Source organism: Ipomoea nil, unplaced genomic scaffold (genome assembly GCF_001879475.1).
Source record: "Ipomoea nil cultivar Tokyo-kokei standard unplaced genomic scaffold, Asagao_1.1 scaffold2151, whole genome shotgun sequence".
Lineage (NCBI taxonomy): Eukaryota > Viridiplantae > Streptophyta > Magnoliopsida > Solanales > Convolvulaceae > Ipomoea > Ipomoea nil.
The window spans coordinates 132,370-147,034 of record NW_017618579.1 but is presented as its reverse complement, the minus strand read 5'-3'; the positions used below and the strand labels follow the sequence as shown (position 1 = coordinate 147,034).

At 38.2% G+C, this 14,665-nt stretch overlaps 2 protein-coding genes across 2 annotated transcripts; both read left to right on the top strand.

Moving 5' to 3' along the window:
• Positions 1–8,118: 8,118 nt before the first annotated feature.
• Positions 8,119–9,250, top strand: LOC109149079. Its single transcript, XM_019296725.1, has 2 exons — positions 8,119–8,448; positions 9,137–9,250. Exons 1-2 carry the CDS (start codon positions 8,119–8,121, stop codon positions 9,176–9,178), a joined length of 372 nt encoding a protein of 123 aa, XP_019152270.1. The 3' UTR covers positions 9,179–9,250.
• Positions 9,251–9,812: 562 nt separating this feature from the next.
• LOC109149085 (small subunit processome component 20 homolog) lies at positions 9,813–11,759 on the top strand. Its single transcript, XM_019296733.1, has 3 exons — positions 9,813–10,020; positions 10,241–10,406; positions 11,385–11,759. The coding sequence occupies exons 1-3, from the start codon at positions 9,958–9,960 to the stop codon at positions 11,639–11,641; spliced, it is 486 nt and encodes a 161-aa protein (XP_019152278.1). The 5' UTR covers positions 9,813–9,957; the 3' UTR covers positions 11,642–11,759.
• The last annotated feature ends 2,906 nt before the right edge of the window (positions 11,760–14,665 follow it).

Genomic DNA, 14,665 nt, shown 5'->3' with positions numbered 1-14,665 from the left:
ACATGATTTGAAAACATGATGGACCGAGAAACTTCAAGGAGGTGCCTATTTTTTCTCTCAGCTACTCCATTTTGCTGAGGGGTGTTGACACAGGAACTAATATGGACAATTCCCTGATCTAACAAGTATGGACCAAGAATTGAGTTGTAGTATTCTGTCCCATTATCAGTTTTCAAAACTTTAACTTTTTGTTTGAACTGATTTTGAATCATAGAATGAAAAGCTTTAAAAATTAATGCAGTTTCTGATTTTTCTTTCATGAGGAAAGTCCATGTGGTCCTAGTGTGGTCATCAATGAAGGATACAAACCATCTAGAACCATTAACATTTTTCACCCTTGAAGGCCCCCAAATGTCACTATGTATCAACGAAAAAGGTTGAGAAGGTTTGTAAGGACTGCTTGAATAAATGCTTCGAGTATGTTTTGCAAGTTGACACACTTCGCAATGAAAAAGCTTGGGTTTTTTATTGATAAATAAACTAGGAAACAGTTTTTCAAGATAAACAAAATTTGGATGTCCAAGGCGAAAATGCCACAACATAACTAGACTCTCATTGGAAACAGAAACAGAATTGAAACCATAATTTGACTTGGGGAAATGTTTATTTTCAGGAGTGTTTTTGAGAATATAGAGACCACCGCAAATTTCAGCACTGCCAATCACCTTCTCCGAGCCCACAACCTGAAATTCACAAAGCTTAGGATAGAATTTAGTTACACAATTCATGTCTCTAGTGAGTTTACTGATGGAAAGAAGGTTACAACTTAATTTAGGAACAAAGAGAACAGATGAAAGAAAAAGTTCATCAGTTAATTTGATAGATCCTGTTCCTATCACGTTAGAGAGGGATCCATCAGCAATTCTGATCATGGTGGGATTGGTACAAGGTTTAAATGTATGAAAAACTTTTAAATCACCTGACATATGGTCGGATGCCCCGGAATCCACAATCCAAGGACTTGTGTTATTGGAATTTGCAGCAAATGCGTGAGAAGTGGTACCTTGATGACTCATCATACTAACATGTGCTTCAGCGGAAGGTGGGATTGACTGTTGTGCAACAGATATCTGCCCAAAAAGCTTTTGCAGCGCCTCAAGCTGAATTTTTGAGAAAGGACTGACTTCATTGGGTGATGTTTAAGAGGTTGCAGCCACATTAGCACGTGTTTGATCAGTACGGGGTTTAGGTTTCCAATCAGCAGGCTTACCGTGAATTTTCCAGCAAGTCTCACGATAATGTCCAGCCTTTTTGCAGTGCTCACACCATGGTCTGCCCCCTTTTCGAGGCCTACTATCTTGAGAGGAAGTATGAGTGAGCATTGCGGAGATTTCTGAGTGTGAAGTTGTGTCAGCCATCATCAATTTTTGTCGGCTTTCCTCCCTTCTAACTTCAGCAAAAACTTCACGAATGGGAGGAAAAGGTCGGACACTCATGATTCTCCCCTGACCTGATCTAGGTTCTTGTTTAAACCTAATAAAAATCTGAAGGTTCTCTTTTGCTCAACAATATTTTTGTAAAGTGCAGAATCATCAGGACACTTCCAAGAGTATACTTCAAACATATCAAGGTGTTGTCAGTACCTTGTTATGGTGTTGTAGTATTGTGTGACGTTGGAGTCCCTTTGCTTTAACTCAAATAGCTTGGTTTCAGTTTCAAACAGTTCTGAAGTGTTTTCAAAACTGGAATATGCGTCACGTGCTCCATCCCAAATTTCTTTGGCTGTACGATAGAGGAGAAAATTTTCTCTAATCTCAGAAAGCATGGAGTTGATTAACCAGGACATTACCATATGGTTTTCAGATTTCCACTGGCGATAGCTAGCATCAGTTTCCTTAGGCTTCACGGTTTCACCAATGAGGTATTCGTCTTTCCCTCTGCCAGAGACATACATGAGAACTGACTGGGACCATTGAAGGTAGTTGTGGCCGTTGAGCTTATGAGAGGTGATTGGGAGAGGAGAACTATCAAGGACTTGAGGAAGGTTAGGATGATTTGTGACAGTTGAGTGAGAAGGATGTGATGACCCATCTAAAGGTGAGGAATCAACTGGAAGGGTTTCAATAGGTTTAGACATAGTTGCTGGAGAGATTTGGTGAGGGAGGATAGAGAAGAGCTAGGGGTTTAGAGTCAGGCTCTGATACCATGTAAGAAATTCTGAATAGTTCTACTACTCAATTGAAAGATACAAGCCCTAATTTATACAAAGAAGAAGATTGATTATAGGGAAGAGAATCCTATAATCAGGGAAAGTAAATAAAAGGATCACTAAACTAGGAAAGAATAAAATCATATCACTAATTACAGATCCTAAGAATATATGCATATCAATCTAATATTTTCACATATCAATTCTAATATTTCCACAGCTTTGTCTTAGGCCATATAGAGATTTGCGAAGGCGACAAACTTTACCATACTCCCCCTGAGCAACAAACCCAGGTGGTTGCTCCATGTAAACTTCTTCGTGGAGATCACCATGTAGAAAGGCATTCTTAATGTCCAGTTGGTGTAGAGGCCAATCATGCGTAGCAGCCATAGAGATGAGAAATCTAACAGAAGTCAATTTTGCAACAAGGGAAAAAGTGTCAGAGTAATCAATACCATAGGTTTGAGCATACCCTTTTGCAACAAGACGTGCCTTCAATCGAGCCACTGACCCATCAGGATTAACCTTCACCACAAACACCCATTTGCACCCAATGGCCTTCTTACCTATAGGTAAATCCACCAAGTCCCATGTACCATTGAAATCCAAGGCATTCATTTCCTCAATCATAGCATTACGCCAACCCGAATGAGACAGAGCTTGTTTGACAGTTTTAGGAGTTTGTATAGAATCAAGGGAGGCAATAAAAGAGCAGGAAATAGGGGTTAAGTGAGTATAAGAAACAAACGATGAAACAGGATAAGTACATGACCTTTTACCTTTACGAAGGGCTATGGGCAAGTCAACTTGATCAGACGACGAAGAGACCGGCTCAGGACATGAATCGGGCATATTGTCTGGGTTGGGGTCAACGATATTTGAAACAGACCGTTGTTTACGAGAATATACCTGAGTGATTGGTGGTCGGAAAGGTGGAACAGATGTGGAAGTAGTGGTAACCGTATAGATGAGAACATCATCATCCTGCACATGGCTTACGGATTCTGAAGAGGATGAGAAGGGAAAATCTTCATGAAATGTGACATCAATAGACACTAGATATCTTCCCGTTGACGGACAATAACACCGATACCCTTTTTGGACAAGAGAATATCCCAAAAAAATGCATTTTAGAGACTTTGGATCTAACTTTGTGATATGAGGCCTAACATCTCTCACAAAGCAAGTACATCCAAAAGTTTTCGGTGGAATAGGATACACAATTTTTTGAGGATAAAGACACTGATAGGGTGTTGCACCATGCAAGACTGAAGATGGCATACGGTTGATCAAAAAACATGCAGTAGAAACTGCATCCGCGCAAAAGTGTTTAGGAACCTGCATTTGGAACAGGAGAGCCCGAGCAGTTTCTAGTAAGTGCCTATTTTTCCTTTCAGCAACCCCATTCTGAGATGGGGTGTCAACACAAGATGATTGATGTAAAATACCATGTTCAAGCATATAAGAAGAAAAGGTTTCAGAAAAATACTCTTTAGCATTGTCACTTCTTAATACACGAACAGGTATATTAAATTGTGTTTGTATCTCAGCACAAAAAACACGGAAATGAGAAAACAATTCAGAACGACTTCTCATGAAAAAAGTGAGGTAGTCTTCTCCCAGGAGCTTAGCCTTGTGTGAATAACCTTTTTTTTAGTGCCAACAAAGTATAACCAGGTCATGCGAGAGTAGTCATCAACAAAAGTAACAAAATATTGAAATCCAGATTTAGACATAACACGACATGGACCCCAAACATCTGAATGCACTAACTCAAATGGAGCATTTGCTCGTTTATTGACTCTAGGACTCAAACTAACTCGATGATGTTTAGCAAACTGACAAGACTCACAATTTAAAGAAGACACCTTACTAAATTGCGGACACATCTTTTTCAACAACGGTAAAGAAGGGTGTCCTAAACGACAATGAACTTCAAAAGGTGTACCCATCCCAAAGCAGGCAACAGTTCTTGGAGTGTTAGAATCAAGAACATAGAGGCCACCAGACTCATGTCCTCTACCAATAATCTGCTTCGTCGTAAGATCCTGGAACAGGCAATGAGTAGGAAAGAAAGTTATAGAACAATTAAGAGCATTAGTGATTTGACTATTTTTTTTTTTAAAAGACAAATTAAAAGACAAGTTGGGAAGGCTCAAGACAGAGGACAACGAGAGTTTAGGAGTTGGATTAGCAGTGCCTATCCCAAGCACCCTAGAGGTGGATCCATCCGCTAGAGTGACCTGGGGAGAGGAAGAAGAGGATTGAAAGGTAGAGAGGAGACTAGAGTTACCTGTCATATGATCCGTGGCACCCGAATCAATAACCCATTTGGAAGCGGAAGAGACAAGGCAAGTGTTGGGATTACCTGAGGTGGCAGCAGCTACAACTGAGGCAGATTATGAGGATTCTTGGTACCTTAGGAACTTAGCATAATCATCTGCAGAGAGTACAACTATTGTCTCATCTTTTCTCACTATTAGCTTCGGAAGACACCACATTAGCATACCGATTTCCCTGATTTCTAGTCTGAAGCTTTCGGCAATCCTTCTTCATGTGCCCCGGTCTGTGACAATAGTGACAAATGATTGTATTAGACTGCTGTCCATGAGAATCCCTACTGTGATATGATGACTTCACAGGCTCCTCCTTTGACTTCTGGCTGACAAGGACGCTACTTGACTGAAGGGGATGGTAGGTCTCTGCGCGTAAGACTCTAGAGAATACATCAGATAGCGATTTGAGTTCTGCTCTAGACAATATCTGTGATTTGGCTGGTTCTAGCCGAGGATGAAGGCCAGCCAAAAAACTCATGATGGCCATTTGTTCTCGCTGTTTCTGCTGCTCTTTTATATCCAACGTGAATGGCATTAACTCATTAAGCGCCTCATAAGTTTTTTTGAACTCCATAAAGTAGGTCTGCAGAGGTTTGTCAAGCATTTCGGCCCGATAAAAAGTCTTACAAACATCATAGATTCGAATAATGTCGCCCTTACCCGAATACAAAAAATTAAGGTAGTCTAAAAGCTCTTTTACAGTTTCACAGTGACTGACAAAACCAAATATCTCAGATTCAATTGAATTCCGTATTTGAAGAAATAACTTAGCATCATCACGCAACCAAGTTTGTTTAGTTTTGTCATCCTCAGGTGGATTTTCAGTCATATGACCATCTTTGTCAATACTACGCGTATATATTTTAATGGTTCGTTTCCAATCCAAATGATTTGAGCCATTTAGTTTGTGTTCTGTGATTCTTGCATTTATTGGAAGAATATCAGACACAACAAGAGACCGATTTTCAGTAATTATGCTAGACAACCCAAACCACCCAAACCAAACAAACAGAGGCAATTCTCCAAACCCACACAAAATAGGTAGCAGGCAGTCACAAACCAAACAACCAGCAATGCTTCAAACCCACACAAACCAAACAGCTAGCACAACACTGTCGACCAAAAGAGAAGACAGAAAAATATTACCGGGACCTTCAATGCCAAAACCGAGCTTAGAGCAGTGTTGTGGAAGGCCAGACGACCTTGGGAAGGGAAACTGAAGCAGATTCCAGCAGCGGAAGAAGACTCACGCGCAGAAGAAGAGAACGGGAGAAAAAAAAAATTTGTTTTTTTTTTTTTTTTTCTTACAGAGGTTCTGATACCATGTAACTTCATGTATTTCATATCTTTCAATAAAATGGAGACACCTATTTATACAAGACTACATGTACTAACTAAGGAAAATAAATCACTAAGAATATACTTAGAATCCCTAAGATTAGTCAAATATAATCCTATCAGAATATACACAGAATCCTTAAGATTAGCTGAATATAATCCTATCAGAATAATGTCTAACAAGGATGAACATTTTGGCCATGAAGACACACTCATCTCAGATGAAGGCAAACAAAATAAAGATGAAGTGAGGGCTGAAAACACTAATTCAAATAGATTGATCAGTGTTGATCGGCAATATTCTTATCTGATTACAGAATTTGCTGTTGGGATACTGCAGAACTACCTAAGGAACATGGAGCTAGACAAAGAGGATGAGAAGTTGTTGTTAAGGAATATATATTTGATATATAGAATCTCTATATATTAGGCAGTTTAGGGTTTTAGGTATGTAGGACATATGGAAACTTGTTTCCTATTCGTAGTTTTCTAGTACCTATTTATAGGGCTTTGTATTTTCTATTCCTATGAGAGTTTGATATAATATATGACAGCACATTAGAAACTCTCTCTCTTCATTTTCGTAACATGGTATCTGAGCCTTTACGATAATTTTTTCTTCCGCTTTGTTGTCGTCACGTTTTGACTAGCGCGTGAGCCTCACGTGCCGCCGGCACGTGAGGCTCCTCCAACGATTAAAAAAATGTTTTGGTCAACTTGTTCCTGAGTCGCCTAATTCTGTTTGTCTTGGTTCTGGACTTAGTTTGGACCATTGACTTTTGTTCTACGGTCAGTTTGTCTCGTTTTGGTGCTGTCTTGTTTTGTGTTTTAGTGCTGTCTTGTTTTGTGTTTTAGTGCTGTCTCGTTTTGTGTTTTGGTGTTGTCTTGTTTTTGTCCTATCTTGTTTTGGTGCTGCCTCGGTTTGGTGTTATCTCTCCTTCGTTTTGGTGTTGTCTCCTTTTTTATGCTCGTTGATCGGAGCATGCTTCCCTTTTGTTAGTCAAGATACTTCCCTTTTGCTAGTAAAGAATTTGTGTCCTCCAGTTTGGAGTTTGTCTTCTTTACTTTGTGTGTCCAAGCTTGTTCGGTCCACTTTTGGTTCACCCGGAGTTGCGGTATTGGTGGAGTCCAAGCTTCTGGTTCAGGGGAAGGTTCAATCCCAAGCTTGTTCGGTCCACCATGTTGAGTTCACCCAACTGTCCGTAGGTATTGGTGGCGTTCACAGCTTTTGTTTCAAGGGGAGTATCCAATTTCAAGCTTGTTCGGCCACTTTGTGTTCACTCATTGTTCGTGGGATTCGTGGCGTTCGAAGCTTTCGTTGGAGGGGGAGTATGAGTATCCAATCTCAAGCTTGTTCGGTCTTCGGTCAAAAGAGTGTCCTAAATGGACTTGAGTTATTAGTTATTTAGTTATTTTGGGTTATCACTCATTTGTGTAACAAGTTGGGCATTATTAAAATAAATGCTCCAACTTGAGGGGGGGGGGGGGGGGGGGGGGGGGGGGGGGGTGTTAAGGAATATATATTTGATATATAGAATCTCTATATATTAGGCAGTTTAGGGTTTTAGGTATGTAGGACATATGGAAACTTGTTTCCTATTCATAATTTTCTAGTACCTATTTATAGGGCTTTGTATTTTCTATTCCTATGAGAGTTTGATATAATATATGACAGCACATTAGAAACTCTCTCTCTCTTCATTTTTGTAACAGTTGTTATCAATGTTAGACCCTTTTGTCAGGCTATTAGGTGATTGTTTGAGTTCAAAATATGAAAATATCATATTTGCAGCGCTAAAATCCCTATATTCAATAGTCAGGCTACCTTTGCCAACCCTTGAAAATGAAGCTAACTGGATAAAGAATTCACTGTTGGATATTGCCCAAGGTTCAGTAAATGCCAGTACTCCACTGATGGAATCATGTATTAAATTATTAACAGTGCTTCTGCAAAATACCAAAATGACACTTTCTGAAGCACAACTTCAATCACTTATCCAATTCCCATTTTTTGTTGATCTTGAAAGAAATCCCTCATTTGTGGCTCTCTCTCTTCTGAAAGCTATAATAAAGAAAAAGTTGGTGGCTCCTGAAATCGATGATGTCGTCAAGGGTGTTGCAGAGTTGATGGTGACCAGTCAAGTTGAATCAATTCGCAGGAAGTGCAGTAAGATTTTTCTACAGTTCTTAGATTGCTATCCAATTTCGGTGAAACGCTTTCAGCAACATCTTGATTCCTTACTTGCAAATCTGAGGCAAGAATCATGACTTACACTTACTACTTTCAAGTTTTGCATGTTTCTCTCTACCAATTGGTTGCTTAATGTGAGCTTAATTCTTAACAGATATGAACATTCAACTGGTAGAGAAGCTGTTCTTGAAATGCTTCGTGCTATCATAGTGAAAATTCCAGACAGAATACAAGAGCAGTCTCAGACTATTTTTATGCATTTGGTAATATGCTTGGCTAATGACCAAGATAACAAAGTCAGGTCTATGGCTGGTGTTGCCATAAAGCTACTTGCAGAGAACATGAAGAAATTTGGGTCACTTACGTCTGTTATTGAATATAGTTTTTCTTGGTATAGGGGTGAGAAACAGCATTTATGGAGTTCTGCAGCACAGGTAAAGACATGTAGCTCTGCCCTTTCTTTTAGCATTTTGTGCATAAGTGTTCTATAGATATTGCATCTTTTTGTTGTATTTGTATTCTGATCATAGTTCCCATTATTGTTTACACCATGTCCTTGCTGTGTTGTCTTTATTATAACTTAATAACAATAAAGCTCTCAATGTTGTACCTGAGGAGTTCAACACCAGGCCAGTTTCATCTATATGAAAATCAGATTCATTTTCACTGCTGTCGCATAGTATTCTCATCTTTTTTTTCCCCCCCTCTATCAGAGCATCAATGACAAATTTGATGTATGGGAAACATGTGCTGTTTAATATGGAATTGAACTTGGCCTGGTTTCGTGTCACCTTATTGTCTTGTGATAACTGACAATTGGTAGTTTAGTATTATGTATTGTCGAACTAAGTTCTTTGAATTTCACGTTAGTGTGCTGTTTCTCCTGGTTCAGTTCTGTAGTATGCTATGCATTTCACTTGATGGTGCATATTGCTATTTCCTGTGATTGAGAGATTTCAGTTGAGTTGTTTTAAACTTTTAATTTTATCACATCACAATTAAAAAAGACCCAAAAGAAAATGGAAATCCTCTCGGATTTGTGATAGAGGTGTCTCCACCTTTTGTTTCCTTTTATGCCATAGGTATTTGCTTATTGCAAGCCTTCATTATTTTGCTTTTCAGGTTTTGGGATTATTGGTGGAAGTGATGGGTAACAGTTTTTAGGAGTATGTTTCTGATGTTTTATCTGTTACGAAAAAAATCTTGCAATCTGCTTGTACTGCTCTTGCGAATAGACAACTGGGCTTATCTGATGAAGTAGTTCCCCTCTGGAAGGAAGTATACTATTCATTAGTTTTATAATAAAACTTTTATTAGAGAAGATTGATCATCAATTTACTGCATTATGCTTCACAAAGGAGCTTCAGGTATCAAAGTGCTCTTTCCTTTTACCTGTTGATACAGCTAGCAGTGAAAAGGGACATGCTGGTGTGAACTTAACTTTTGACTAGTTTATCATGAGTTATTTGTTTCAAATTGAATGACTGCCTTAAATAGTACTTATTCGCAAACATGAAAAGATCTAATAAAGTTTATTACTCCAAATTTTATGTTGTATGTTTTTAAGCCACACGATTGTGTACAACTTTGTTTGTATGCATGTTTACACATATGTATTGAGTGGAATGCCATTTGTTCTTCGATATATATACTTGTCAATCAACACTTGAAATAACTTAGCTGCCAGCATTCGATTTTATTTTAGGTTTTATTAGAGGTGTTAGCAATTTTATTCTAGGTTTTTTAAAGGCTTCATTAGGCTCCTCTCAGCTGTCAACCCATGTACATGGCAGTGGTCATTCTGCCTTTGGCCCTGAGGAGCAAACCGCTTCCTGAAAGCTTTTAGTTTGCTTGATCCAAAGAAGGGAAGAAGCATCTTTACAGCTTTCAGCTCTTATTACAGTGCTCAGGGCAATGAACAGCAAACCGAGCACCAAGGCTCTATGATCGTCTCCTGTCTGCTTAAGAGAATGGGGAAGATTCCTATTCAGATGGAGGCACTGCAGGTTGGTAAAATATGTAACATTAAGAATTATGCAACTAACTCTGCTACTGAACAATATACTTTTCTCTTTATTTATCTGGGAAAATAACTTTCATTACTTTTCGTGGTTTTAGTAGTGTCTAAAAATGATTTATTACTATTCTTTTCTTTATCCCCATCCAATTATTTAAGTTTCTTATCGATCAATGATCATACACTTATCTAGTTATTAATATGTGCAGACAAGAATCGTCTTCAACTGTTTCAAATCAATGTCTATCAAACTTCTTGATCAATCGAGTGCATTATCAAAGTCTGAAGATGAGGTTGATTGCCAGAGCTATGCTTATCAAATCCTGCTGCCTCTATACAAAGTTTGTGAAGGACAAGCTGGGAAAGTAATTTCAGGTGAATCTTCTATACTTGACTCTCTGTGGGGGTGGTTGGATACTTGTTCAAGTTTTGGTTTCTAGCAAAATTGGGTTCGGGATGTTTTTCCTCTGGAGAAGCTAAGGCTGAAAACCCCCATCAAAATTCAAAACTATGATAAATTAAATAACCGCTGAATAAATGAACCAGGCCTTATTTTTAGTGACGAGAATACCCCCATCAAAACTATGATAAACAACTTTTTGCACATCTCATTCTTACTATTATAAAGCCCGGCCCCTAGGTGGTTCAAATCAATTGACACTTGTACCTTCCTCTACTCCACTTCTGTGTTCAGTTAATACTATGCTCTCAGCCATCAAAGATCCTCTATCCCCTGGTCTCTGTCACATACGTCATTGTTGAAGGGATCGCATTGTGTGCCCCAACAAACCCCTTCCCCAAACATAGCCTCACCGCTTCTTGAATCATTATTCCATAGATCATAGTCTACACAATTGTGTGAATCATAAATAAAAAGTACAAAGTACATTTTTAATATACTAAAAATACATTATTTTAATATTGAAAGTACATTATTTTGTATACTGTTACATAATTTACATTCAATACACAAATAATACTTTTAACATATTAAAAATGTATCTTTGATTCATGGTGCACACAGCTGTATGGACCATGGTCCACAGAAAAATTTGCCCCAATTTTCTTACCCTAGACTCTCCTCTAATCTCCCCCACCAATTGCTAATTAATTTGCTGTGCTGGGCCTCCAGCACAAGTTCTGAAGATTCAGAATTCCAGAACTGAACTACATGTAAAACTAACTTTCATTTGCATTATTGATTCTTGAATGATTATTAGAGATTTGCTGGCCTGGCAGTGGTTGATGAATATCATATTTCTTTCTAATATTGTTTTGAGTTTCTCCCCTTAGCTTGAATATATTATATCATACATAGTGAGTGATGCAATTCCACTTTATTATACTCTTCAGATGATGTGAAGCAATTAGCACAGGAAGTTTGTGAAAGCATACGAGATGTGTTGGGAATGCAGAGTTTTGTTCAAGTTTACAGCCAAATAAGGAAAAACCTGAAAGCAAAGAGAGATAGAAGGAAACAGGAAGAAAAGCTCATGGCTGTTATAAATCCAATGCGAAATGCTAAGAGGAAGTTGAGAATTGCAGCTAAGCATCAAGCTAATAAGAAGAGGAAAATAATGTCAATGAAGATGACGAGATGGATGCAATAGACTATATCAGACTAGACTAGTCTAGTCTAGTCGCCATTTTTGTTGTATATATATAGGTTTAGGATCAGGTGCACATGTCACTTCCCGAGCGAAAATGCGGTATGTGCACTTGAAGGCTCAAAACCATGCACTTGAAGGTTCAAAATCATGCACTTGAAGGTAAAAAATGTGCACTTGAAGACCAAAAAAATTGCATTCGAAGGCAAATAGATGTGCAATTGATGCAATTTATGGTAAAAAGGGAGGTTATTCAATGAAGTGTTATTAAACCAATTACCCATACAAATCGTTTGTAAATCTCACAAATTTCATTAGAAATTTAGTTATATGTTATTGAAAAGAATGCACAAGATATCACAATTACATCTTAGAATTTGTGCACTTGAAGGCAAAGAAACATGCACTTGAAGGCATAAAATTGTGCACTTAAGGTAAAAAATCTGCACCGAAAAAAAGAGTCCACTTGAATGCTAAGTTTTTTTGTTTTTTTGTTTTTTTTTTTTTTTTGTTTGTTTTTTACACAATAGTAAGACTCAAATACACTTTTAGGCATTAAATTGTGCACTTGAAAGCATAAAGAGGATCACTAGAAGGTAAAATTCGAAAGAAATTAATTATGCACTCTTAGAAAGGAAAACATGCACTTGAAGGCCAAAAGATTTGCACTCAAAGGTATAAAGATGTACACTCAAAATAGAAACTAAGTATTGAAATAAAAATGATGCACTCGATGAAGAAAAAGTATGCACTTGAAGAAAGAAAAATGTGCACTCGAAGAAGGACAAAGGTGCACTCGGATACAAAACACAAGCTGACTATTTACTCAAAATTATAAATATGCCACCGCGCATTTTTTTTTTAAATTAAAATTCAATTTGAGCTGTTGATTTGGATTGCATTGACGGCTAGAAACTGTGCGCATTTTTTATTCATTGTCAATTCATACAGACAGGCACACCATGTTTAGTTAAAATTGAGGTATGTATATAACCATGTTTGATTGAGGATTATCTTTTATGTTATTCCTTTCATTCCATTTTGTGTTTGATTCGGTTAACGAACAAGACTTAACTGAAATTAATTTTTATTTAATTTTTTATAATATTAAGTTTAGTGTGTGTGTGTGTGTGTGTCTATATATATATATATATATATATATATATATATATATATATATATATATATATATATATATATATATATATATATACAGAATTAAGTTTCAGTCCGGTTGAGTGTCTCCCGTGCGGTTGTGCGGGTGATTAATGTGCGTGAGTCTTGTGCTTAAGGTGCGTGAGGTTTGTGCTTAATGTGCGTGAGTGTGTACTGAGTTTTGTGCTTAATGTGCGTGAGTTTTGTACTTAAGGTACATGAGTCTTGTGCTTAAGGTGCGTGAGTTTTGTGCTTAATGTGCATGAGTGTGTACTTAACGTGAGTTGTTGTTGAAACTTTAAGGTGCATGAGTTTTGTGCTTAAGATGCGTGAATCTTGTGCTTAAGGTGCGTGAGTTTTGTACTTAATGTGTGTGAGTGTGTTCTTAATGTGAGTTGTTGTTGAAACTTATGGTGCGTGTATTTTTCTGCTTTAGGTGCGTGAGTTTTGTGCTTAATGTGCGTGAGGTTTGTGCTTAAGGTGCGTGAGTTTTGTGCTTAAGGTGCATGGGTTTGTGTTCTTAAGGTGTTTTAATTTGTTTGTGTGCTTAATATGCGTGTGTTGTGTACTTAACGTGCGTCAGTTTAATGCTTAATGTACGTCCACCCGCACAACCGCACGGGAAACACTCCTTGCACCTGATCCATTCCAATTATTCTCACTTGATAAATTTAATGACAAGAAAATACGTTTGCATGTACATTTATCTGTATTACATGATGAAATGTGAGAAGTCATTTCAAGTGGTCCTACTGAAATTCTTAAGGTGAACATGGCATCACTCCTAACTTCGGATGCACCATCTTACATTCCAAAGCCTAAGCCGGAATAGACGCTTGACAATAGGATACGAAATAACTTGGACAACATTGCCATCCAAGGATATTTTGTTCAAAGTTGTTGATGATACCATATTTGTAACACCCCCGATTTCCATACCAATTTAAACCTTAAACATGCAGATAATTCTAACCATAAAAGTATATACAGCGGAAGACTTCAGCATGAAATAGATGGAAAACGTAGAGTGTTATGCCACGCTCACACAACGGTGAACGCACAGGCGTAAACATCTGCAACATAATCTATCAATCCCAAAAGCAAAGTCAACAACATAAAGTCTAGAGTCTAATCAAAGGCACGCAGGCCCAAACCATCACAAGGGAAAGGGGTCTACACTAACTGCCTCTAGACGGCGCTCTCATCTACTCAGCACCTGAAAGAACACGAATATATATGGGACAACGCCCGGTCAGCGAATGATGCTGGTAACCCACCAATACATTTGAAATATCATATGTAGATAGTTTATATATATAAAATCATTTGCGAAACGAGATATAATATATATCAATTTCAAAGCCAAGATAGAAGTCAAACACAAGACTCTTTGCACTCACAATAAAGATAAGGGAACACATCCCAATACAACAAGAAGCAATAACGACTCACGAGGACGGCTCAGGGCATAAACTACCATCACATAGTAGATTAACACCCGACATGCATATCACAAGAGAATAAGGACACAACCGTTGGCAACACATGCCTTTGTGACAACACATGTCACAAATAGAGAAATACACAACAACGACTACACAAGCCTTCGTGACATCACCCATCACGAATTGAGATGCCTTTCTTTTGCCCGGTTCCAACCTTATGGCTACCCCCAACCTTATCTCTAGTTCCAACCATTACCTCCAAGACCCCTGTACAACCAAGTCCAACATTTTCCCTCCTGGGATCGTCGTCCCCCACCAATGACCACCAACAAGACCACCGTTTCATAGTACACGAGGGTACCGATCAGTGTTGCCAAAATCGCGCCTAGGCGCCGATTAATCGGCGCCTAGGCCCTAGGCGGCATTG